The sequence below is a fragment of the Phyllostomus hastatus genome, unplaced genomic scaffold, assembly GCF_019186645.2.
Source record: "Phyllostomus hastatus isolate PE091 unplaced genomic scaffold, TTU_PhHast_1.1 phas_scaffold_182, whole genome shotgun sequence".
Lineage (NCBI taxonomy): Eukaryota > Metazoa > Chordata > Mammalia > Chiroptera > Phyllostomidae > Phyllostomus > Phyllostomus hastatus.
In genome coordinates this window covers 11611146-11637617 of record NW_025334013.1, presented here as the reverse complement: position 1 = coordinate 11637617, position 26472 = coordinate 11611146, and the positions used below count along the sequence as shown (strand labels likewise).

The 26472-nt window shown below is 57.0% G+C and overlaps 1 protein-coding gene across 3 annotated transcripts in view; it reads left to right on the top strand.

Annotated features, from left to right (window-relative positions):
• TMCO4 (transmembrane and coiled-coil domains 4) overlaps positions 1 to 26472 on the top strand; it is a 79984-nt gene that overhangs the window by 30732 nt on the left and 22780 nt on the right. For all 3 annotated transcript variants that reach the window (XM_045859548.1, XM_045859547.1, XM_045859550.1), the window contains 7 exons: positions 2107 to 2239; positions 9483 to 9580; positions 9831 to 9974; positions 10815 to 10934; positions 12999 to 13163; positions 14021 to 14157; positions 15462 to 15546. In XM_045859548.1, coding sequence (XP_045715504.1) covers positions 2107 to 2239; positions 9483 to 9580; positions 9831 to 9974; positions 10815 to 10934; positions 12999 to 13163; positions 14021 to 14157; positions 15462 to 15546 — 882 coding nt within the window. The remainder of the gene's footprint in view (positions 1 to 2106; positions 2240 to 9482; positions 9581 to 9830; positions 9975 to 10814; positions 10935 to 12998; positions 13164 to 14020; positions 14158 to 15461; positions 15547 to 26472) is intronic.

Sequence of the window (26472 nt, the reverse complement as noted above, 5' to 3'; positions counted from 1 at the left end):
TCTCTCCCCCCCGCCTTCCCTCTCTAAAAATAAATATAAAAATAAAATCTTTAAAAAAAAAAAAGACACTAAGTCTAGGAATTTGTTACAGCAGCCATGAGAAACACATATATCTTACTTTGCATGATGCACCATTGTAATGATTTACACTTATTATCAGGAAACATTCCATCAGGGGGTACAGTGACCTAAGACCCCTCAAGTGGGAAAGTGAAATGGATGCGGTAGAGTTGTTTTTAGATAGAGTCCACACGACTCGGAGACTTGGGGTGTAAAGGGTGAGGGAGGAGGGTGGTGGGTGTCCCTCGTCTCTGGCTCGGGTGCTGGGTGATGCAGTGCTCTAAGGCTGGGCACCCGAGAGGAGAGCCAGGAGGGTCCCTAATGCCACACAGGGCACATCATCTAGTGGACAGGCTGGGGCACAGCTGAGGCTGGCAATGGCATTGGTCACGGTAGAACAGGGGCACTCTGCCCAGGGCCCTGCCCCTCTGCTGCCTGAAGACAAACCCCCACACGGAGCTGGTTCGCCCGACCCCTTTCGGGGGCCCCGTCCTTGTGAACCGTTCTCGCAGGCTTCAGAGCTTGGACGGGACACCTTTGGTCAGATTCTGACACATGCATTTTTCCAATTATAAATTAACCCGAGGTGATTATGGGTAATTTTTCAAAGGCAAAAAAAAAAAATCCTCTCTTTAACATATTTCCTTCTCCTTTTGTTCTGTGCAGTGTTTTTTTTTTTTTTTCTTTCCTTACTTGGGCCCCTTGGACATATCACATGGATTTTTTGTCCGTTCTTTTTTAAAGATTTTATTTATTTATTTTATTTTTAGGGAGGAAAGGGGGAGAGAGAGAGAGAGAGAGAGAGAGAGAGAGAGAGAGACATCAATGTGCGGTTGCTGGGGGTTATGGCCTGCAACCCAGGAATGTACCCTGGCTGGGAATTGAACCTGGGACACTTTGGTTCCCAGCCCGCGCTCAATCCACTGAGCTACGCCAGCCAGTATTTTTTGTCCGTTCTTTTAATCTGTTTCATTGCACAAGCATTTTTCTCAGTGACTACACACTTTTAGGGCTCATTCTTGACAGCTTTATAGTTTTCCACTGGGCGGTGTGCTCACTGGTCTCGCCCCCGAGGGCGGAAGCCTCCCATCGTTTCCACCTCCGTGTTACAAATGCAACAGTGGGGCCTTTATTTACTAAACATTTGCTGCATTCAAGATTGTTTTCTTAAGATCAGAATTTGAGAAATAGAGTTCCTGGGCCAAAGGAGCTGTACATCCTTTTCCCGGGTTTGGGCGGGGGCGGGGGGAGCGAAATATTAACATGAACTTTAGCCTCTTGCCCACGTTTAAGCGCCCAGTTCAGCGGCATCAGGCACATGCAGGTTGCTGTGCAACCATCTCCAGAACCCCTCATCTCACAAAGCTGAAAGACCGCCCCGTTGAACACTCACTCCCCACTCCCCCCCATCCCATACCCCCTTGTAGCCACCATTCCACCTTCAGGCCCTGTGACCTGGGGGGTGCGCATTGTTCAGATATAAATATTGTCAAACTGCCCTCCCGGGAGTTTAGGTCATGCACACTCCCACCCGGGCACCCGTGGCCATTGTCTCCTTGAGAGCTTTGGGTTAAATTTTTTTTAAAAGCCTGACCTTTGCCCTGGCTGGCGTAGCTCAGTGGATTGAGTGTGGGCTGCAAACCAGGCATCGCAGGTTCGATTCCAAGTCAGGGCACATTCCTAGGTTGCAGGCCATGACCCCCAGCAACCATACATTCATATTTCTCTCTCTCTCTCTCTCTCCCTTCCCTCTCTAAAAAATAAATAGACAAAATCTTTAAAAAAAAAGACATTTATCTTAAAAAAAAAAAAAAACCTGATCTTTGCTAATTTGGTGGAAACAGCACTACCTTGCTGCTGGTTCCTGCTTTTAACGGTCTCCCAGGACTCCACCCAGCAAGCTGCGCTGGCATCTGAGTACCGGTTCTCGTGCGGCTGTGTGTTTCGGGCGCCTGTGGGGTTTGGGTTTTATCAGTTACTCTGCTGCTGACATCTCTGTTTTCAGAAGCCAAGCTGACCCTCTTCTCGTGTTGTTTCTCTCTCGAGGGCAATACGACGCGCGGGCCCGAGTCCTCATTTGCCACATGACCTCCGTCCTCCAAGTGCCCCTGGGGGAGCTGGAGCTCCTTGAAGAGACATTCCTTGAGAGCCTGAAGGAAACCAAGGAGGAGGAATCTGAGTAAGGGAGCCCCAAGACCCCGGCCCCACCTGCCGGGAATGGAGAACTTTTCAAATAACAGCCCCCTCTTTCCTTTCCTTCCATTCAGAGACGGTGCACGGGGCATCCCTAGGGCAGCCCGGGCGCACCGAGGGGCCTCAGCAAAGTCACTTCCCCCGCGGGCCCCGTTCCTCATCCCCAGGAAGAGGGGATTGAACAGATGATGGCTAAGGGCTGTGGCTAACATTCCGTGGCCCCGATCCCCTGCCTCCTACCAGGTTCTCGTCCGTGGGCCAGAGTGGCCTGGGTTTAAATCCCACCTCTGACATCCATCTGCTTTTTTTGACCTTGGGCAGGTGCCCCCACCTCCTCTGAGCCACAGGATTCTTACCTATATAACAGGAGTAACGATAGAGTCCCCCCAGGGTGGTTGTGAAAAATGAACGTGACCATATCATAAGGCGCTGGGCCCAGGGCTGGCACGAGCCAGTGGTTGGAAGGTATGAGTCCTTCCCTTCCCCCCGTGCCCCTGCACCCACCAGCTGAAGAGTGGCTTTGCTACCTACGTACGAGTGTGTGGAGAGAAATTACCCTGGCACCGTGGCCAGTGCTCAGCTCTTTGCTAAACACCTCGCACAGGCTCCCAGAGCAACCGATCGATCCAGGCACGGCCTAATCACCGGCTGCTCACACCAGGCACGTCCCCCAGCCTGGGGTCACATTGGGACACAATAACTGGCTCTGAACAGCCAGGTTGTGCCAGCCCAGCCCACCTGGGAATCTGGCTCCGAGGCCAAGTTCAGAACTGCAGCCGCTCCCCTGCCAGGGTTTGGAGAAGGGGGAGGCAGTTTCCCTGAGAAACGAGGGAACTCGGTCTGTTGAAATAACCTGAAAACAGACTGGTTTTGACTCCCAGAGCTGTGTCAATAAGGAAACACCTGGACCCAGGTCAGTTACCAGTGTCACAGGGCTGCCCAGATTCCGGGGCTGGATCGAGCACTGACAGTATCTCACGGGCCTTGCAATGCAGGAAACTCTGAGCTCTTGTTTGCAAAGCCTGTCGTCAGAAAGAAATATACCACCCAGAGGACTTGTTCAGATTGTACCAGCAGTCAGATCAGGGAATACCCTGGGCCAATAACATGGCCCAGCTCTGCCATGTTAGACCTTGGACAAGTTAGTTAGTGTCTCTGGGCCTCAGTTTCCTCACCTGCAAAATGGGTATAATAATAACGCCCTGCTCATAGGGTTCTTGGAGGTTTCAAGTGAGTCCATACGTGTGAAGCACTTCGAGCAGGCCTTGTGCAGCATCACTGGTTGGTGGACATCACTGTTTGCTCTAGTATCTGCTGTCGTTGCTGTTACTACCACGTGTGAGTCCTTTCCTCGGAAGAATACTCCACACGTGGCATTTGTCATTTCTGTGGTAGGGACTTTGGAGACCTCTCAGCTTCTGTCTCTGGTCTGCGGAAGGATCTGAGACCCCGGAGACAGACAGTGCGTGTCCAGCCTCGTTCTCAGCTGGATTATGCTACCAGGGCTCTGGGTGGCCCTGGATGCCTTGCTTTCCCTCTCTGGGCAGCAGCAGCACCAGTGTTTTCACCAGTGCACTGGACGCCTTGCTTTCCCTCTCTGGGCAGCAGCAGCACCAGTGTTTTCACCAGTGCACTGGACGCCTTGCTTTCCCTCTCTGGGCAGCAGCACCAGTGTTTGCACCAGTGTTTGCACCAGTGCACGCAGAGGATCGAGTTATGTGTAGGCTTCTTCTAACCCTAAGGTTTTGTGTTTCTGCAAGGTGAGCTTATCACTCGGCACCCCAAGGCGATCCTTTGCAGCCAGGGCTCAGGGTGTGATGAGCCTCCTTTCTGTTCTCGGGTCCCCAGAGGAGCCCCGAGTCACCCAGGCTTCCCCCGCCTGTTTGGTGACTTCACTCCTCTGTGCTTCAGTGTCTTCATCTCTGACCCCGGCTCACGGAGGTGACTCCCTCATGAGGCAGTTAAGAGGACTCCATGAATGAATGCACATCAAAAGCTTGGAACAGCGCCTGGGACACAGCGGGGTAAACGTGAGGGAGTGTGCTGCTGGACGCTGACTCTGGTCACGTCACAGTGACATCGTCAATATCTAACTTTTATTGAGTGTTGACCAGACGCAGGCCCAAGCCGTCACCTCATCTGGTGGTTGTAACAATCTCCTGAGGGGTTTGCAGGTCAAGGAACAGAAAGGTGACAAGACTCGTCTAAGGCCACACAGCCCGTGGAGGCACCGGCTGATTTTGCCACCACGTCCAGCTTGACGGGCATCCCTCCGGGCCCAGCTGAACATCCCAGGTCCCCTCCTTCACCTGAAGAAAGCAGTCAAGATAGTTCTTTTACTAGGGAAGCGTCTCTGAGCTTCCCCGTGATAAGCTCTCCCTCTCTATCTAGGGAGAAAGTGATTAAAACAGAGAAGAGGGTGGTGGTGAGGACCAAAGGGTAAGGAGCACCCTCTCGGGGGAGATAAGCTGGCAGGGAGTGTGTCTGGCCGGTGGGACAGTGAGCTGGGCAGCGGGCCCCTTGCTCCTCACCGGGCGTCTGGGGCTTCGGCCCGGGATCTGCATTTAGGCTTCCGCCTCCATCTTGCACAGGCTGACACAAGACGCCAGCTTGGGGTCCTTTCTGGCTTTCCGGAACCTCCGTGTGGCCATGATGGGTAACCACCAAGTGCCGTCAGTAGTGGGAACAGGGCTTCCTTTGAATCGCAAGTCATGCCCTGAATTCTCACTTCCAAATACAGGGCGTGTCCTCGATGTGAGTCAGGGCGCGTGTCTGCTCGTGGGCCTGAGATGCAGAAGTTCAGACGTTGACGTAATAGCAGGAATAAAAGTCCGTGATCATTAATGACGGCTGGGAAAGCTCTTGATTCTAGGCACAAAACAGTTCTTAAGAACGTTCAAGTAATGACACACACAAGGAAGCAGACGGGCAATTCGGGTGGGCGTTGCAAGACAGCGCCTTAGCTAAATAACTTAAGGGAAACTACGTCATCCTTTTTGACTCAGCAAATGTTTAGAAACGTTTCAGTGATAATACAAAGCAGAATACTAGAGATTAGAGTATACGGTCCATCTTTGTAAAATGGATTTGATATACGAGCATTCATGCCTTTAAATTAAACAGCCTCAAGAGTGATTGCAATATATTTACGTTTCAATGACTCTCTTCCCCAGAGGCTGTGGTTTCCCCAGCCACAGGCCCAGCTATCCGGGCCTACAGTCCAGCGCCCTGGCTGTGCTCAGTATTTCCAGAACCCGTCTGGCACCGCACACAGCTATGACAGCCAGGACTTCCTTCTCGTTGGTGACTGGCCTGCACTCTGTTCTGTGTCCCCCCGATCTTCCTAGATGTGAGCAGTGAGTGGGGGACAGATCTCTGCAGCAAGGGGTTCCCGGTCAGTCCTGGCCAGAAGGACTCAGGTCTGTTGAAGAAGCGCTGTCCGTGCGCCCCTCGGGTCCCATGCCCAGGGCCGGCAGCGGAGGGTGCAGAGCAGGAAAGGCTCGGCCTGCGCCCTGAAGGTTTGGCCCTGTGGTTCTCGGACTTGAGACACAGCAGGCCCCTGGACACACAGCTTGTGACAGGCAGCTTCCCCTGCCTCAGGCCCAGAGCTTCTGGCCCAGGAAGCTGTGCTTTGAATCCCTGGGGATTCTCATGGTCTGGAAGTGCAGGCTACTTCCCCCTGGAGGCTTAGAGGACCCAGAGTCAGGGCATTTAGGTAACCTTGGGGCTTGAGCAGCCTTCCTGGAGGAGGTGACTGACTGTCCGCCGATGTTCTCTGAGAAGTTCCTTGGCAACAGAGGGCCTGCGGGAACACAGTACTGAGGTGCAGAGGCAGTGGCCTGTGGGAGGCCCGTGTGCCTGGAGGGCACGTTAGGAGGAGATGGGCAACAAAACACCCCCAAACCAACTCACAGAAACAGACCAAGGGGATGGTTACCGTAGCGGAGTGGGGGACAGACGAAAAGGAGAAGGGGAATACAGTCCATAATATTGTGATAAGTTTGCACAGTGGGGTGGTCCCATGGTAAGCTATAAAAATGTCAAATCAAGCCCTGGCTGGCGTAGCTCAGTGGATTGAGCGCGGGCTGGGAACCAAAGTGTCCCAGGTTCGATTCCCAGCCAGGGTGCATTCATGGGTTGCAGGCCATGACCCCCAGCAACCACACATTGATGTTTCTCCCTCTCTCTCTCTCTCTCTCTCTCTCTCTCTCTCTCTCTCTCTCTCTCTCTCTCTCTCTCCCCCTCCCTCCCTTCCCTCTCTAAAAATAAATAAATAAAATCTTAAAAAACAAAATGTCAAATCAGCCCTGGCTGCTGTAGCTCAGTGGATTGAGTGTGGGCTGCAAACCAAAGTGTCGCTGGTTTGATTCCCAGTCAGGGCACATGCTGGGCTGTGGGCCAGGTCTCCAGTGGGGTGCATGAGAGGCAACCACACACTGATGTTTCTCTCCCTCTGTTTCTCCTTCCCTTCCCTTATCTCTAAAAATAAACAGATAAAATCTTTTTTAAAAATGTCAAATCACTGTATGATATACCTAAAATTAATATAACCAATGTGAGATTGCATACCAACTACACTTAAATGTGAAAATGATTATTATTTTTAAAGTGCTGAGCAGTGAGTCTGTGAAGGAGGCAAGCAAGCCGTGGAGGGCCTGGGGAGGAGACAGCATTCTCAGGGCAGGGAGAGGGCCCGGACGGGGGAGAGGGAGGCAGACAGTGGTGGCCGTACTTCCCACCTGACCTTGGTCACTGTGGTGGTGCTGTCACCATCCTTCCATTTGCAGCCCCCAAGTGAGAAAACGGGCTCGGAAAGAACTGGGTGAGCCAGCGGGGTCACGGCACAGCTGGGCTCCAACACCTCTGCCCCCAGAGGACCAGCCCTTCCCAGGCAGTGCGTGTTGAATGAGACGATGCTGACTCCCAGGGCCCCTGCTTGTCCCCTGGTGTGTTCCCATTGTGTGTTCCCACTTGCATTTTTGCTCCGACCCTGACCTCTGCCAAAAGCAACTTGTTTACAGCCTTCCTATCTTTGCCCTGATTAGCGCTAGCAGTTAAGGGCCAAAGTATATCTCCTGTGTTTAGGAGGAAACGACCGTTAATAATGAACGCAATGATAATAGCAACAAACATGTCAGACGATTACAACACGCCTGTGCTGTGTGTGGATTACTGCCTCCAGCTCCCACAATACCCCTGGGCATCAGTGCTATTATTACCCCCGCTTGTCGGACGAGGACGGGGCTCTCTCCGTCGGGACGGTCGTTTGCCGCATTAACAGATGACCTCCAGATCCCAGTGACTTACAGCCACACGGGTGCATCTCTTGTCTGTACGACACGTCCACTGCCGACCGGCTGTGGCTCTGGTCCACGCTGCCTTGGTTCTGGGTTCCGGGCTGACAGCGAGACCTCTCTCTCTGGAACATGGCTGTTCCCAGAGCAGAACAGAAGGAGACTTCTCAGCCTCCCCACTGACTCTTGAAGGTTTCATCGGCAGCCACACCTTCTTCCCGCCTGCGTTTCATTGTGGTCCAACGGGGAGGGGTGTGCACCCTTCCCGTGGGGAGGCCGGGGCAGGGAGGGCTGACGGGGACTCGGTGAGCGAGCGGTGGGTGACACACTAGCACCCTGCGGAGGAAGCATGCAAGCCCCTGCTGCCAGGGCTGGAGTCCTGACCTCAGAACCCAGGCGCTGCCTCGCCGTCCGCCTTCCACTCGGCTACATGCGTGCGGCTCCGACGCCTCACCCGGCACGCCCCACGCACCGCAGCTGGGGGATCGGGCGCCTGTGCCGTGTACGGAGACTGTCATCCCTGGTTTCTGCTTCTCTGTAGTGAGGCGTCCGAGCAGGGCCCTGCCGGTCCACCCAGCAGCTGCTCAGGGCGACAGTCAGCTGAGCTGAGCTAGCAGAACCCCAAAAAGCAGAGTAGATCCCGGAATGCCCAAGTCAGACCCCGGTCCTCTTTGATGACTGGGGGGCCGACTCTCTGTCCCACCCTCAGGGGTGGCTCTTGAGGGAAAGGGTGGGAAGGAGAAAGGTATTGGGTCAAACCGCCTTGTTCCGCTCACCGGCACGTGGCGCCTGGAGGGGCCCACGGGTCGTCCACTCTCAGACAAAGAGTGTGGATTGAATGGAGGAGGAAGGAATGAATTTAATCCTCACAAACCAGCTACCTTAAGAGGCAGATGTTATTATTCCGATCGTACGCAGGAGGACACGGGGGCTGGGGAGAGGCGGGAGCCACCGTTCGTCGGCACTCGCCCTGCGCCTCAGTGCCTCGGGTTTGGCGGGTGTTCTCCTCCCTGAGCCCCCAGCCCCCCCGGCCCCCCCCGGGGGTGGCACTACCAGCCCCTCCTCCGAACACGGGGACGAGAATAACGCTGCCTCTGGGAGAAGCTCCGCCACGTGAGGCACGAAGCGTGGCAGCTGGCACGCAGGGGCCCTTCAGTAAACATGAACCCCGCCCCTTTTATCGCCGGCATCTGCTATCGGTCCACGCACCCCGCTGTCCAAACTCCAGCTTCAGGTCAGAGTTCGAGCTCATAGTGACCTCCCCGACCTGCCCTCGGTCCTGCCCCGAGGTGTCCCAAAGCACCGAGGAGGACCGGGTGTCCCACCGGAAGACGGGGCTTAGCAACGCTCCTGTGCCCTCGCAGTGGTCGCGCTCAGGGCTCACCTGGCCCCGGGTCACTCTAAATGCTTCCCTTCTGCTGCATGTCTAGCTTTTGCATTTCCAGTCTGAAGGACTCTAGCTATCGCCCCAAGGCCAAGGTCTCCAGGGCAGGCATTTCTCTAGTGACCCACCGTTGAAATGATTATTGAGAAGGATATCGGTTTCCAAATACCCCAGAAGGAGACTGAGCCCAGGTGCTGAGGGGAAGGCAAGGAAGGAGGGAGGCGATGGAGTCTGTGGTTCTATCTGGACCTCCTCTGGGTCCACCTGTTGAAAGATAATTGTTGTGCTTCTTTGACTGTTATCGTCATTTTCTTGTCTTTTCATTATTCAAATTGCAACCCTGTTAGGATGGATCCTTTGGGTAAGTAGCGCGTCCCACGCACTGGGATTCCCCAGGTTCGTAAAAGCACCGATGGGCCCAGGGTGACTTGGGACCTTGCTCGGAATGACAGAGCACCCAGCACTGCTCCCCGTTAGGGGCTGGTGAGACAGGGAGGCCTCAGGGGGGCCCAGGCACAGCTCACCCTAAAGACCAGCCTCTCCTCCCCCAGAACGGCCGAGGCGTCCAGGAAGAAGAAGGAAAACCGGAGGAAATGGAAGCGCTATCTCCTGATAGGCCTGGCGACCGTCGGAGGCGGGACAGTGATCGGTAAGGTTGGCTCAGGGCGAGGGGGTGGCACGTGGGTCAGCGCAGTGCAGAGCGAGGGGTGGTGTCCGAGTGGACGTGGAGAGGGCGGGAGACAGGCTGGGAGGCGCCCCCAGGCACACAGTAGGTGCTCCTTCAGCAGTGTGTCCATTCGCGTTGTTAGAAGCCTCCGTGGAGGACGGCGGGCAGCTGATCGGGGCAGAGCCCAGCAGGCCACGCCCTCACTCCCGCCTTTACCACGCTTTCCTTGCAGGTGTGACCGGGGGTCTAGCTGCCCCTCTTGTTGCCGCCGGGGCCGCGACGATCATCGGCAGCGCCGGGGCAGCGGCTCTGGGCTCAGTAGCCGGCATAGCTGTCATGACCTCGCTGTTCGGTGCCGCCGGAGCCGGCCTGACCGGTAAGTCCCAGAGCAGCGGTGGGCTGGACGGGGGTTTTCAGCCAGGGTGGCCCAGCCCTGAAGGACACGCCCATATTCTTCCCCGGGATGGTGCTGGCTCCCCGGGAGACTACGGAGGAGGAGCACATGGCTGTTCTCATGCCGGTTCCAGCCCTACCAGACCTTGGCGGCTGCTTCACCGAGGACTGGGCAGGCGCTGGGCGTGGGCCGGTGTGAGGGCCGAGTCTGGGAAACCGCGCCTCCTGCAGACTTCCCGAGAAGGGGCTCGTCGGAGCTGCGTGCCCCCACGTAGGAAGTTTCCAGACAGGCCTCCTCGGAGACCTTTGAGCTTCCTCACGGGAGAGAGCACGTGGCTGTCCGTCATGTGCCAGCATGTCCTGGGGGAGTTTTCCCAAATCGTGTGTCAGCAGCCCCCAAGTCCCACGGAGATTGCTGTTCCACTCTTCAAGGGGGAGGGCACGTCCTGCGTTGAGGATCTTGGACAGTCTGATCCCCTTTCACTGAGAGGAGCGCAGTGGGCCGGCCTCTGGAGTGTGTGGGCGGGAAAAATGACCTGGAGCCGGCGGAGTCAGGCCAGAGCGGCGGTCACACGCCTGGGTCCTCTCTTCCACCCCGGCTCTGCCCTCGGTGCCGGCCAGCCTGCGGAAGCCTCTTACTCTCATCCCTAACTGGGGACAATAATGGCACCTTCCTTAGTGAGTTGGAAAAGGAGACCTTTGTCCTAGGACAGGGCACACAGTCGGCCCTCGCTGTGCGTGACGCGAGCCCAGGGAGCCCCTCTGACAATGCTCCCGGGGTCCGCGGTCACCCCCACTCCCGTTTGTGTGTCTGGGGCCTTAGGATACAAGATGAAGAAGCGTGTCGGGGCCATCGAGGAGTTCACGTTCCTGCCGCTGACGGAGGGCAGGCAGCTGCGCATCACCATCGCCATCACGGGGTGGCTGGCGTCCGGCAGATACCGTGAGGACCGGGGCGGGGGGGGACAAGGATGTCGAGGGGGGTGGACGTCGGCCGAGCTGGGCTGGCTGCTGTGGGCCAGACCCCGGCCTAGGCTCTTGCCTGGGTGTGTTCTTAGAGGGTAGGGAGGGGAGCCCCACTTTGCAGAGGAGGAAGCTGGCTCAGAGCAGTGAGGAGACTGCATCCCACATGCATCCACTCACCCTTCCACCTGTCTTCCCTCCATCCACAGTCCACTCATCCAGCTGTCTGTCCGCTCACCCGCCCACCCATCTGTCCGCACATCCATCCATCCATCACCCATCTGTCCAGCTGTCTGTGCACCCTCCTACCCACCCGTCCATCGACCCATCCATCCGTTCACCCACCCTCCCACCTCTCCATCCGTCTGTCCAGCAGTGTGTGTTGAGCCGAATTACACACGCTGTGTGCCAGACCCCGAGCCAGCCCCCGGGCATTTAGTGGCGAGTGACACAGTTGCGGCTTCCGCCCCCGTGGAACACCTGGTCTGAGGCAGAAGACAGACAGCTAAGCAAGCGACTGTCGGGGGAGCTTTGTGGGCGGCACAGTGGGGGAAGCACAGAGCATCTCTGCGGAACTCGGGAAAGGTTCCTGGAGGAAGTGACCTTCAGGCTAAGGACCGACTGGGAATCAGCTGGGTAAAGAAGGAGCTAGAAGTGCACCCGAGCCTAGGGGCAGCAGGTCCAAAGGCCCGGTGGTGCAAGAGAACAGGAAGGAGCACGGGGAGCTGGAGCAGGGAGCCAGGAGACAGGCGTGGGGGCAGGGCCAGAGTGGATCACACAGGAGCAGGTGAGGCGAGGAGTTTGAATTGTCCTGAGAGCAGGTGGAGGATAGCAAAGGACTTAAGCACATAGGTGAGAGATCAGTATGCCTCGGCTGTGTGACCTCAAGCAAATTACTGAACCTCTCTGTGCCTCAGCTGTTCACTTAGAAAGTGAACAGCTTACTTGCTCCTGCCTTTCAAGGTACTTACAAAGATTAAGTTAAACAAGATAATGTATCGAGGGCCCCTGGTTTCTAACTGGCATTCCACCAACATAGTTCCTTTGCTGCTCTAACCTGGACACGTGTGTCCCCTCCACCTGGTGGCGCTGGGGACTGACGGCATGGCCCGCTCCCTGCCTGGCTCACATGTGCCCAGTGCAAGGCCCAGCACAGAGCTGTCACTCAGAGGGAGGTGACGGTGGGCCAGGGAATCCTGGGCACACAGCCAGGCGCACACGCTCAGAGCCCCCCGGTTCCCAGATCTCAGGAACCCGAGGGCGGATCTTCTAAATGACCCAAAAGAAAGCCAGTGAGAAAGCCAGGTCACAGAGGGCCTGCATGTCGACTGGAGAGGTGACACTATCCTCAGGGCAGGGTGAGGGCCAGGACGGGGGAGAGGGAGGCAGACAGTGGTGGCTGTCCTTCCAGCCTGACCTTGGTCACTGTGGTGGTGCTGTCTCCATCCTTCCATTTGCAGCCCCCAAGTGAGAAAACGGGCTCGGAAAGAACTGGGTGAGCCAGCGGGGTCACGGCACAGCTGGGCTCCAACACCTCTGCCCCAAAAGACCAGCCTCTCCCAGGCAGTGCGTGTTGAATGAGACGATGCTGACTCCCAGGGCCCCAGCTTGTCCCCTGGTGTGTTCCCATCGTGTGTCCTCGACAACTTGATGCCAGCACTAGTGCAGGACGTCAGAAGAATGCCACTTTCCTATCTAGTAGTCCATACTTAGTTCTTACAACTACTCCGTGAAGGGAGATAAGTGCTGATCTCCCCACTGCACAGACCAGCAAAGTGAGGCTCAGGGTGGTAGAGTGATGTGCCAAGGTCTCCCGTCTATTAATGAGTGCAGGAGTTGGGACTTGAACCCCAGCCCGCTGACTTACAGGGTGGAGCCACGCTCCATCTGGGTGCTCCATCCGCTCCGCCAACAGCTGCCACTCATCGGCAAGGGTGGGCTTCTTGTCTTCCCCCAAGGGGGGAGTGGTCCCCAGTCTGGGAAAGTGGGGTGGGGCACCCTCTGGCACAGACAGGAGAGGCCCCACCTACCTGTGTCCTCCCAGGGACCTTCAGCGCCCCGTGGGCCACGCTGGCGCACAGCCGCGAGCAGTACTGCCTGGCCTGGGAGGCCAAGTACCTGATGGAGCTCGGCAATGCCCTGGAGACCATCCTCAGTGGCCTCGCAAACATGGTGGCCCAGGAGGCCCTGAAGTACACCATGTTGTCTGGTAAGTCTCCCTGTCCCCACCGCCAGCAACATGCCCACTACTCCCAACCCACCCTGGTACCACACCTTTGCGTCCCGGGGGCTCCCGCTGAGCCAGGCACTGTGCTGGACCCTCGGAACACAGAGAGGTTAAGGCTGCATCCCTGTCTGAGAAGCGTAGCATAGCGCCTCCCTTTGTGGGAGGAGACAGGTGGACAGCCAGTCACGTTATCACACCAAGTATCAGCCACCCCAACACTCAGCGACTTAAAACAACACTCATTTATCCTAATAGCTCAGGAGCCATGAGGTTTCACCGGGCTGATCTCCGCCGGGCTTGCTCGTGCGTCTGTGGGTCAGCTGGCTGTCCACTGATCTAGGCTGGCCCCATGTGGGACAGCCAGGGTGACGTGGCTCCAGTCCACCTGCCTCTCACCCTCCTGGGGTCAGCAGGCCAGCCCACACCGGTGGTGGAGTACGTGAGAGGCCAGCCTCCATGCACCAGTCCGTCTGAGGTCTCACATCTCGTAACATCTCATTGGCCAAAGCGAGTCACGTGGCCGAGCCCACGGTGGGTGGGCAGGCACCCTGCAGAGGGATGAGGCCAAGTGGGAGGGTGCCGGGTGGAGTGACTCCTTGGGGCCACCTTTGGAAGCTCACACATGTCAGACGCCCGAACAGCAGGGATCTGGTCTGTGGGTCCAACACGCGTGAGCTTCCACTTTCTGCTGTGGCCCTGAGCGGTGTGACGGCCCTTGGAGAACCCACAGGTCCCAAGTGAGAGACACTGTGTGTACTCGCTCGGGCAGCCCTTAGCCAGCCCGCCACTTCCCGACAGGGGCCCCCGCTGCCTACATCACTGCCCTGTCACCCTCCCAGGCATCGTGGCTGCTCTGACCTGGCCGGCCTCACTCCTCAGTGTCGCCAGCGTCATCGACAACCCCTGGGGGGTGTGTCTCCACCGGTCAGCGGAGGTTGGCAAGCACCTGGCCCACATCCTGCTCTCCCGGCAGCAGGTACCTGGGAATGGCTGCGGGCGGGGGCCCAGCGGGGAGGTGAGGGGGCCGACTCGTGCGTGGACGTCGGCCCTAAAGACATCTGTGCGGAGAGGCCCAGTGGCTTTGGGGAGTGGGTGGCCTTCGCTGCTCTTCCAGTTTGAGTCATGGAAGTATCTCGGGATAGACCAGTAAGGGTTGTAGACTGTGTGTCCCTAGCAGGTGACGAGGTGGGGACTGAATAACGGGGGCACCTGCAGGGGTAGACGAGGCCAGGTGTTTCTTCCTGGAAGCACAGAGCGAGCCTCTGAGCACGTTGTCAGTGTTCCAAAGGCCACGGAACGTGGCCTGGGTTACATCTGCGTTCCGGACAGTCGGAGGCAGGAAAGTGGGGTGCAGGGCACGCCTGGAAGTCCCATCTGTGCTTTCCTTGGCATCCCTGGCCAGGACTCAGCCCTGGGGCGCCATCCCTAGCTACCAGGGAGTTGGAGAAACTCAGTCTTTGGCTGGGTGGCCCGAGAAAAGGCAGGAGTTCTGTCACCAAGCCCATGGTGGGGGTGGGGGGGTGCGTGGGTGTCGAGAGATGGAGAGCAGCCTTCATCACCGGTCTCCTGCGGAACTGGAGTGCACTTCAGTGGTTTTCTGTGGTGGTGAAGGGGGTGACGGGGGGGTGGATACATTGACTGGCACAAAAACAAGGAGAAGGGGTAGACGGGAGACCAGATGGCCTGTGGGCTCATCTTCGCCTTCCCGCTCCCTCCAAGCAGAACTGGCACCCAGACACCCCAGATAATGTCCTTTTCCTTATGAGTTGCCTTTTCTACAAATTCTTTAACATTGTAGGAAGTTCTTTCTTAAGTCTAACTCACTACCTACTCTTGTAATGCAAGGCCGATATTTCGGGTCCCACCTGCCTTTCCAGAAACAGAACAGCTCTCCCTCCCCTGTCACTCTTTGCCTTCTTTTCCCGTTGCACCGGGGCACCTTCCACCTCCCCTCCCTGGCTCCAGAAGGGCCCCACTTCGGCAGTCACTGCAGTCTTTTGCCACGAGGTGGGAGAGTCCTGTCTCTGGGGGCAGAAGAGGCCGGCGGCTGGGTTACCGTGTGAGAGGAAAGGGAATGAACCCAGCTGCCTCTGGGCCCCAGGGCAGCCGTCTCTGGAGTCAGGTGTGCCCTGCGTGAACGAGGGCTGGGAGCGGCACACGCCCCATTCATGAAGGTCAAGGCAGGCACTGGGGAGTGTGCAGGGGCCGCCTCGTCAGGGCTGATGTTTTGCTAGAAGCGACTGTGTCCCGTCCCAGACATCTGTGTCCTTTTTCCCTCAGGGCCGGCGACCTGTCACCTTGATTGGCTTTAGCCTGGGAGCCAGAGTCATCTACTTCTGCCTGCAAGAGATGGCTCAGGAGAAAGGTGAGTCTGGCTTATTGTCATAGGGGAAAACCCTTCCCAAGTTCACCCCCTAGTCCAGAGGTTCAGGAGAGGAGTCGTGAGTCTTGTCAAGGTGTTGTTTCGGGAAGTAATAGCTCACTGCTTAAAACAGTTTGAAGATAGACAAAACCAGTACGTCTCTTGGAAAATTGTGTATGTTTTCTGCATCCAAATTAGAGTGGATGCAAAACAGTCCTATAATAATGACATTGGCCTTGGCGTGCCGATGCATGTTGTTGAACGGGAAGGCAAGGAGCGGGATGAAAGGTTCCAAATCGAGGTGTCGGCAGAGGCATGCGCGCTCTGCAGGCTCTCGGGGCGGCTTGGCCGTGTCTCCTCCCGCCGCTGGGGTCTGCCGGCCCTCCTTGGCTCTCCTAGCCCCACAGACGCATCACTCCACCCTCTGCCTCCGCCTTCGTGCTGCCTTCCCCTTTGTGTCCTCTCTTCTGAAGACAGGGCCATTGCGTTTATTTTGGGCCCACCGAATCCAGCATGATCTCATCTCAGGATCCTTAACCAATTACATTTGCATAACTTAATGATAGCTGCTAAGACACCTTTTCCATAAAAGGTCTTGCTCACAGGTTGCAGGTGGACGTGTCTTTTGGGGGCGGGGCACCATGCAACCCCCCGCAGGTACCTCTGGGCGTGTGGTGTCGTGCCCAGGCAACGGAAAGCCTCGGGTGGGGTGGGTCTCCAGGGCAGAACGCCGGCTGGGGGCAGGTCTGTCAGCAGAGGCTGCCGTGGGAGGGGGTTGGGGACTGAGGTGCAGAGCTTGGACCTAGTGGTCCCCTGTTTGCGTGACCCAGACTAGCCTCTCTCTTGATAAAGCGCAGCAGCAGCCGGGCCTAATGGCAAGAGAAGGCATTGAGACAGGCACCCTTGTCCTGAGAGCAGAGGGCGGACGAGAGAGAGAGGCTGGAGTTATGCCCAGCACTGTTACTCAGGGTGATTTCAGATGCATCTCAGAACCTCAGCTTCCCTGCTTATAAAATAGAGTTAATAATTCCCACCCCATGCACTTCTTTTGAGGAGCAAGCGAGGAAGCCCACGTATAATAATTTTGCAAATCATAAAGCCCATCAATGACCACATTTAGCTCAAGGATGTCTGTTGGCAGCTTCTGCTCTTCAGACTGTCCGCCTTCCTAAGGCTACCCCTGAAGATGTCCCCTGGCCACTCCCCCTGGTCGGCCCCAGTGTGAGACTGGATTGCTGACCAGCTGCTAACAAGCAGGAGGGGCGGGAATGTCTGCCCTCGGCTGGACCTGAGAAACAGGGCGATGAGTCGGGGCTGGCTGGCATTATTTTCAGTGTTGGTGTCACCAGCGGGCATTGGAGACACCCTGGAGCTCAGGAGCATGATTCATTCCTGTTCTTTATCTTTTGCTTAAGTGGACTGAGGATCAGAGCTCTTTTCTTGGTTGCAAAGGCAAGGTGGACGTGCCATCCTTAGCAGTCACTTGGGGGGCGGGGGCAGGGGGGACAAGCTCCTGTGTGTGAGCCCTGCAGTGAGCCTCCCAGTCCTCTGTGCCATTGTGGGGGACCCTGAAGCCCCCTGTGGCTTCCAGCCACCTCCTTTGCACCTGGTTTTGTCCACATCAGTAAGCAATGGGAGGCACCTCTATCCTGTTTCCAGTAGCGCTGGGTAACCTGGGACCACCATGCAGAAGGGCCTGGGGAGCCAGCTCTGAGCTGGTTTTCAGCAGGAATTCCAGCCTGGGATCAGAGGTCAGGCAGCGACCACTGGGGAGACAGGGCTGAATCCGGAGCTCTGGTACAGGTGAGCTTCCGTTTCTACCCTGGGCAGCTTTGCGCCTTCCCTTTCTAAATACGTGCTCCCTCCTCCCCAGCATCAGCAGAGACAGAGCAAGTCAAAAAGCCATCCCTTACTTGCCTCTCCTGCTCCACCTGCTACAGACAATCCACCTGGGACCTTAGGGCCCACTGGGAGGAACCCCTGGGGACCCACACCATGTCTCCACCCTCAGCCCTTCATTCCCTCCGGTAAATGGCTTTATTGAGCTGCAGCAACACCACTGAGTCCTACTGCACAACGCCATGTTCTCTGTTCCTGCACCTTTGTGCAAATAACTACACTGTCCGAATCTCTGCTGGGAAAAATAGGGGCACTGTCTCTCTCATGGAACCCAGCCTCTGCTATAAAAATGTGTGGGCTATAGAGAGGCGGGATGAGTGTATCAGTCAGCTCTTGCTGCAGTGATGCCGCATAACAAACCACCCCCAAACTCAGAGGGGTATAACACCAAATAGTTGCATGCCCAGCATCTACAGCTTGTCTGTGGCTCGGTTACTCTGGAATAGCCTCTGTTTCTGGCTCTGAGTTGGATAGGCTTGGCCCCAGACTGCGGGCTGGGCCCAGATCTGCTCCACATGTCTTTGTCCTGGTGAGGCTGAAGAGGCAGCAGCCACCGGGGCTTGCTCTTCTTCTCGTCCATCACTCGAGGGCCAGAGCCAAGCCAAACCACACATGTGCATTTAAGACCTCCGCTCCTGCAGTATTCACTAACGTTCTGCATCAGTTCCTTATTACTGCGAACAACCTATCCACACACAGTGGCTAAAAACATTCTGCCTCAGTTATTTATTACTGCAAGCAACTTATTCAAACATAGTGGCTTAAAGCACTAATAACGGATTACTTGTCACAATTCCATGAGTGGACTAGGCAGTGCCTCCCCTCGTCTCGCTCATGCAGTCACAGACAGAGCTGGAACACCTGGGAGGTCTAAGGCGACCTCACTCCCTGCCCAGCCACTGGTGCTGGCCATCACCCAGCATGCCTCAGTCCTTCCTCAGACCTCTGACACCCCCCAGGAGCCCCACCTGACCTCCTTCAAGATGGCAAAAGTGAAACCTGCACAGCCCCGTAAGGCCGAGATTCCACAACGCATCACTTCTGCCGCAGTCTCCTGGTTAAAACAAGCTGCAGGCCTGATCGGATTCAAGGGGACAAAGTGGGGACTAGACTCCTCTTCTGGGTGGGAGAAGGGGCAAAGAAATTTTGGCAGTTTTTAACCTTCCTCACGTTCTGCTTGCCAGAGCAAGTGATGATGGCCACGCCCTGGGTCGGTGGTGTGGGGCAGTGTGCTCTGCCCACAGCGGGCCGGAGGGGCATGAGCGGCTGCCAGGCAGTGGTCCAGACACTAAGACTAGCCCAGACGCTCTCGCTGGGAGAAAGGAAAGTGTGGGCTTCGCAGTCCTCTGAGCCCTGGTTCCGAGTCCTGCCCCTGCTCGGCTGGGCGGCCTGGGGGAGGCAAGGAGGCAGCCTCGCTGGGCGTGCATCTCTGCATTTGCAACAGGAGATTAACGCCACCTCCGGGCAGTGGCAAACGCCGGACAGCATGGAGCCAACCCCATGCCGGGCCCCGGTCACTGCATCCTCTGGCAGCATCCTTCAGGTTGAGGTCGCTGCAGGTCCAGGGGGTGGCTGCAGACTCCCCTTGCTCTCCAAAGCTGCCCGCCCCCAGGAGAGGCTCCTGAAAAACTGTCATTCTCTGTGCTGTCATCCTTTCGCCCCTTTCCTAGTCACCCTCCCCCCAACCCACGCAGCAGACCATCAGACCATCTGCCAGGCTCCTCATTACCGAGAGCGACGTGATCTTTTTAATAGGACCGGGTCTCAATTTAGAGGAGAAAGGCATGTCTTTGGCTGCAATTAGCATAAATTACATGTTAACTTCAGATCACCGATACAAGCCAAATCTTCAGCTCCCTTTCTGATCCAACTGAATTCATTACTGTTTTCTGTTTGGCTGTGGCAATCGGAAGTGAGTTCACCCATGAGCTGCCTCCAGAACGTGAGGCTGGAAACTGGACGGAGGGAGGGAGGGAAGGAGAGAGGGAGGGAGGCAGGCAGGTGGCCCCTGGGTGTTGGGGCTGGTCAGTGAGACACCGAGGTGCTTCTGCCCCCCAGCCTTTTGGGGGATGGCTCCCAAAGCAACTGCCTTCTTGCCTCTTTCCTAGCCCCTGCTCCCTCCCCTGGGTCTTCATGGCCCATTGGTAAGAACTGGGGCTTTGATATCAGGTGGACTTGGATTCGGGTCCTGACTTTGTCCCTGGCTGGCTGTGGGACCTTGAGCTGGCCACTTAATCTCTCGGAGCCTCAGCTTCGTCACCTGCACGTGGGGCTTAGGACACTTACCTTGAAGGCACGTCAGCAGGTTAAAATGAGCTGATGAATAAGGAAGGCACCTGCCCTGAATAGGGTGAATGTTCCTTCCTCTCACTCTGATCTGCGGACCTACTGTGCACGGAGAACTGTGGCGAGTGTCATGTAGAGAGAGGAGCTTATCGTTTTCGTTCCCTTTGCAGCCCCTGCGTTGGGCCGTGAGCTCCACGTGGGCGGGATCTGCCTGTGCCCCACCCTCTGCCTGGCGCCTGGCACGTGGGGGGCGCTCAGGAAGATGGAGGAACTTGACCTTGGGTGAGGGGTTCAAGCACGGGCTGCTGTGCTCCCGAGCCGGGTTCTAGTTCACCGTGTGCCAGGCCAGGGACTAAGCATGTCCATGCAGGGTCTCAGTCAACCGCACTGCAACCCTAGGGGTGTGTTCTCCCGGATTCACGGCTCCGACAACTGTGGCTTCGTGGGCACGACAGGCGAGTCCTAAGTGCCAGAGGCAGGACTCGTGCCCAGGGCAGCGCTCTACTTTGCAGAGGAGCTCGACCTTGAACGATGGGCTGGGGTCACCCAGTGGAGCCAGAGGGAAAGGACTGGCCGGAGGGCCGACTCAGCACGGCCCAGGCAGGCCTCTCCGGGGGGCCTGGGAACAGGAAGCCTCGAGTCTCTGTAGCCGGTGAACGGGGGCTGCGGCAGAACGGGGGTGGGGAATGGTTGGGCAGGAGCCTGGCACAGGGTCTCCCGCGCCTGGCAGAGGAGTCCAACCGCTGTGGTCCCTGAATCGAGGAGTGGATGAGTGGCTGGGCGGGCCCTGTGGGCGGAGGACCCGGGGCAAGGTCAGCTCCAGGCAGCCTGTGGTCCACCCACGTAGGCACACTCACACACACACACTCAGGTACACACGGCAGCGACTCGCCCACCCCAGGGGCCAGCGCAGACTTCTCAGCCTGACTTACAGCCCCTGCCCTGCCCCCTCCACCGCCAGGAGCAGCCTCCTAGCGTCTCCTCCCACCCCTGGGTTCCACGGACCGAGCTCCATATCCAGACGGACCGTGTTCTCGCTCCATCTTTTTGAGGTAACCCCTGCTCATTTTTCAGGTCTCACTTCGTCTGGAAGCTTTCCCTCCAGCAATAATAATACTAGGTTCCAACAGTAGATTATTAACAATAATAGATTCCAATCGTAATATTAACAATAATAGCAGCAGCAGTAATGGCAGCAGCTCTGGAGTTAGGGCATCTGGTGTGAAGCCCAAACCCACACCAGGCGAGTAGCCTAACCCCTCCGAACTCGGGCGACTTGGGCGGAACACACAGCACGTGCGTGATGACGGTGCCGGCACAGACCTTGCTGTGCGGGGGAAGCACAGGAGTGCCTACAAGTGCTGGCAAATAGTAAGAGCCCAGTCATTTTTAGTGAGCATTTATATTATGCTGGGAACTGTCTTACGCTTCCTGAGCGGGAGCTGGCCCCGTGGCGTTAGAGCGCCCCACAGACGGGTGACACGGGCCGTGGACAGAGTTGAGTTAAAACTGGCCTCCCCCACTCCCCTCCCCCGGGACTGGGGCCTGCGGTCCCCATTCCTGCCTGTCTCCAGAGCCACCTCCTACATCCTGGCCTCATGCAACCCACGGGGCATCGTCAGGTCTCCCCCTGGCCGTGGCTGAGAGTGAATTATTCCCTCTTTGCCCAGAGCTGCTGTTTCGCATCTAATTCATCCCCGCTCCCCCGTCTGCTTTCAGGCAGGCCTGCTTGTTTAACACCCAATTAATCTGCACACAGGGGAGACCCTCTCCTAATTGCAGGAAAGCTGTCATTATCTGAGTTAGGGGATGTGGCAGAGGAATTACTGTAATGCGTTTGAATCTGCTAATTGTTTTCTGGGGGCCCTGGAGACCGAGTGGTGAAATGCAGCGATGAATCCCAGTGGTGGCTGGTGACCGGTGACCGGTGACCCCATCCTGCAGCTGGCCTCCCCTGCCCTCCCCACTCCCTCCTGGCTGTGGCCCGTCCTCCCTCCCCTCTTCCCCAAGAACCGCTGCCTGTAGAATTAACCACTTTCACCTCTCCACCTTCCTTTTCGGAGCGATGTTGCCAAGATCAGGGGGTTCCTGCTTTGCAGATGTGCCCCCATTCCGAGGGGCTCCTGACAGCCGCCCTGCCCCTCCTCAAGCTCAGAGTGGTCGGCTTCCTTTCGAACGAGTTCAGGTCTCGCAGAATGGCTGTGGGGGTCGGCGGTGACGTGTGTCCATCATCTGAAAAGCACCTGGCACGTGGCAGGTGCTCAGTGAGGGAGCCCTTGCTGTTTTTCCATAGCCAGTTCTAGGGCAGCCGCTTGGCTGGGGCTGGCACCCTTAACCTGCGTGTCCTATGCTTAGGTGGTGGTCACCTCTTTAAGCCCGTAAGGACTTGGCCTAGGAAATAGGAGGAGTCACAAGAAGCCAGCCCTGCAGGACATGGTCAGATGCTCAGTCAGGCTGCCGGGCCAGCCGGCTCTGCTCCGCTCGTGTCTCCAGGCAGGTGGCTGGGTTAGCAGAGGCACAGCGGGGGCTGGACCACACTCCACCGTGCATCGTCCTGCAGATGTGTGCAGCATCTGCAGAGCTTTCTCCGTCTGTTCCTGGGGTTCTCGGAGCAACCTCACCTCGTATTCAGATGCGCCCAGGCTGGGTGGGAAGGACTGACTCCCAGTGGGAGTCTCTTGCTTTCTGGGTGAGTAGGTGAATGCTTGGTGTGGCTGAGGAATCTTCAGACAGAAATGGACCCAGATTCAACTGAAGCTTCCTGAGACCCCTGCCCCCTACTTGCCTGATTGATTCATTCTATCATCATCTTGCCAGCTAACAATTATGGGGCCCTTACTATGTGCCAGGCACGGCTAAATACGTGCCTTATTTGATTTAATCTTTGCAATAATCCTATGAGGATTTGGCTACCCCCATTTTACAGATGAGGAGACTGAGGCTCATAGAGGCGTAGTCACTAGCCCATGATTACAGGACTAGTCATGGTGAAGCTGGAACGTGGGTCCGCAGTGGCTAACTCAGGCTCTTATTAGTGACTTGACCCCTGATCCTCAGAGCGACCTATGGCCAGGATAATTATCTCCACATTACACCTGAGGCTCCGCGTGAGGCAAAGTGATGTGCTGGGTGGAGCCGTTGGGATTTTTTGGTTGCACATCCTGAGATTTCCATCAGCTGTGCTTCCTGCAGCCACACCCAGAGTTTCTCTCTGCCCAACAAGGAAAACTGGGGGTTCGGGGCTACTGCCGTCTGCCTAGGCCCAGCATCCTGTGCCTTTATACCTGTTCTCGCCCCCCAGAATGCTGTCCCCCCTCCCCGACCCGCAGCCTGGCGCCAGCTCAGACGCCCCCTTCAACGTACGGCTCAAACATCCCGCGGAAGGCAGACTCAGATTCGGAAGCATTTTTCTTTTAAATCCTCGTCTGAGAACGTGCTCATTGATTTTAGAGAGAGGGGGAGGGAGAGAGAGAGGGAGAAAAACTCGGATGCGAGAGAGAAACATCTATCAGTTGCCTCTTGAATGAGCCCGAGCCGGGGACCAAACCCACAACCCAGGCATGTGACCTGACCAGGAATTGAACCCATGACCTTCCTGTCTATGGGGCAACGCTCCAACCAACTGAGCCACACGGGCCAGGGCAGATTTGGAAGCATTTTGAAAAGTTGTTTCTTACAAAAATAGTGTACATTGGTTAGACTCCAGAAGGCCTGGCTTGCCAAATTACACAGACACGCCCACCAGGTTCCGAAAGGGAAAACACGTTCACAATTACCAGGGAGATGGAGTTGTCATCCATTTGTTTCCGGTGGAAAAGCAGCCCTTTTTTCTCCCGAGGTCATTTCCCATGAAGCCACGCAGGGCATGCAGTATCTCCAGACGGCAGCCTCCCAAACACCAGGGACAGAGCTGTCCCCATGAGTGAGCCAGTGGCTCGTGGGAAGTGCCCGTTCCCCCTGGGAACTAGTAGACAAGGGGACCCTGTTATGTTTGCTTTGCCTCGGACAGAGGGTCAAGCGTGGGGGTGGCGTTGGCGTTGGTGTCGGCCGCCATGGGATGGAACGTCTGTGCGGATGCCCGACGACGGTCATTTCATACCTCTGACCCTCAGTGTCCTCGGGAGGCAGGTGTCACTCAGCCCGTGGTGCAGAGGCGCGGACCCCTGGGACTCTGAGCCCTGCGGGGCATTGGCCCCGAGTCAGGGCAGGAAGGTGGCAGAGCCGGGATGCCCGCCCAGTGCCGGACCCCTAAGTCTGGGTCATTCTGCCTCCTTGTCCCTCCGCCTCCTGCCCTGCCTGACCCCAAGCCAGCTGTCTCTTTCAGCCCGCACCACACTGTTGCGGACTTACAGGGCTCCGGCCCCCGCCAGGGGGTGCTCAGCTTCGGGACAGGCCCTGTCTTTCTGGTTCCCCTGCGGCCCACGCCTTGGCCCACGGGAGACACCCAGTAAGCACATGTTAGTAGTTGATTCATTAACAAGGGCCCGGAGAGCAGCCGTGGCACTTGCCCTGAATGCCGCCTACAGAAGGTGATGCCCGAGGCCTGCGGGTGGTGAAAGGCTTGAGCTGCCTCAGCAAAGTAGAACCCCCAGCCCCCAAGACCTGGGCCAGCTGCTTGGCCTATTGTGCAAGCCCCCCAGTGACCCAGGGCGCCAGGCCACTGCACTTCCGGACTGCCGACAGGCACGACCGGGCATGTGCACACCCCACGCAACGATGTGCCCACTCAAAGCCAAGACAAAAGTGCACCTGCCATGTGTTTGTGCCTTTGGGCAGGAAATGGACGTAGGCAGAATTCCCAGAGATGAACGGTCTGCTTCTGACAATGGCCCATCTGCCAGTGCACAGGGTGAATTTGCTTTGGGAGTGACTGACCCTCTGACCAAGGGTATTTCTGGCCCCAGCAGGTGGCGAGGACAGGGGTGGCGGGGCCTGAGGCCAAGAGCAGCCACTGTGCCCGTCCTCACTGCGAGACTCTGGGCCCCAGATCCCAGCCGATTGTTCGTTTTTCTGTGTATTTGCTTCACAAAGATTTCAGAAATTGAGTAGTTGCAAAGTGAGCTCAATTCCCGCTGACGCATGGTAGGCAGCTGAGCCAGGAAATGGCCACATGAACCAAGAAATCAGCTCCGCTTCAGCTTACTTATGCATTTGCTCCCCTCATCATTCCCAAAGGATTTGGAGGGAATTAATTAGAGGCATTACATATCGTCTCTTCCCGGTGGCCCTGTCCACGCGGTTGGAGAGACATCACGAGATGAGCCAGCTTGGCTGTCAGCGTGTTCGTGTAGCAAACAGAAGCCTGCAGGGCTGCTGAACGCCAGGCACTGGGGCCCATTCATCCAGTCAACCTTGGCTCCCCCATCCCGTCTCCATCTGCAGAAGCCTCCGTTCAATCACTTTCCCCCTTGCCTTCAAGGTGCAAGGGGCCGTGGCAACCAGCTGAGAATGATGAGCTGAAAGAAGAAACACTGGACCTAGAGTTTAGAAGCCCGAGTTCAAGGGCAAACTCTGCTAGTTACTGTCTGGGTGCCTTTAAGCAAGTCGCTGCACCTCTGAGCTTCAGGCCAGGTAGTAAAACAGGATACTCATGCCGCTCGGGAGTGTTGTGGAGCCTAATCACAACCGTTTATTGAGCACCTACTATGTTCCAGGTGCTACGCTGCACTAAGCCCTTGGTGTATGTCTCTCCTTTAATGTGCAACAAACCCCAAAATGTAGGCACCGACATTCCTAGTTTACCAAGGAAGAGGTTGAGGGTAGGGACAGTGTCCCTTCCCTTCTCCCCTGTGTCACAGCACCTGGCATGGGAGTTGGCACAGTGACGTCCCTAGGGTGGACCCCAGGGCCGGCCGTCCAGCACAGCGGAAGTGACAGCAGTGCGTGGCGGCACACAGTCGGCCCTCGGTGAGTCAGGCTCCTTCCTTCCTCTCTCCATGACTGCGAGCAGACGGACCCACCCAAGGCTGCGGCCCTCGCCGCGTCTGAGCTTGCTGAAAACCGTCCTGTCTTCAGACGGCCCGCGCGCCCAGGGAAGGAATGAGTCGGCAGAAATTAGAATTCATGTGCTGCTTCCATCTAAATTAACGGGGTCTTTCCGGGAAGCTTGGCCAGGGGTTATGCCAACTCCCTTTGAAAGCATTTGCTTCCTCCCGGGCGCGGCAGATGCCCTTGATGTTGGCCAGGGAGGCAGCTGGCAGCCGGATGGAGCCCTGAGGAGGGCTGCAGCACCTGCCCGGCCAGCGTGCCCCCAGGTCTGGTGCTAGGCTTTTCAGAAACACGATCTTCCTGCCCATGTTGCACACTGAGCTGGTCAGAGCCCCATTAAGCAAACTCAGGAGAGACAGTGTTGGAACCTGAGTGCTGGTTCCTTTAGGCCCGCCGGTCCCTGTGGATGGAGCGGGTGCCCGCGCTAACTGCCCAGGCTCCCGGGAAACAGCACGTGCCCGAGTCCCAGTGGCTAGCATGGGCGTAGGGAGGGAGTGGTCTCCAGGAACGTTTCTCTTCCTGATGACCGTCCCAGTCTCCGTCTCAGGGACAGCTGTCTCTCTGGTGACCATCCCTTCCCCCCCGGCCCTCCCTCTCATTCAGAACTTTGTTTAAGCAAGTCTGCGCGAGAGCCTTGGTGGGTAATAACTCAAGCATCCAGACTGCCTGCAGTGAAGGAGCATTGGGGGGGTGGGGGGGGCAGGCTGGGGCGTGTTTCAAACAGGGGAAGAAAACACCCCAAGTCTCCCTGATTTA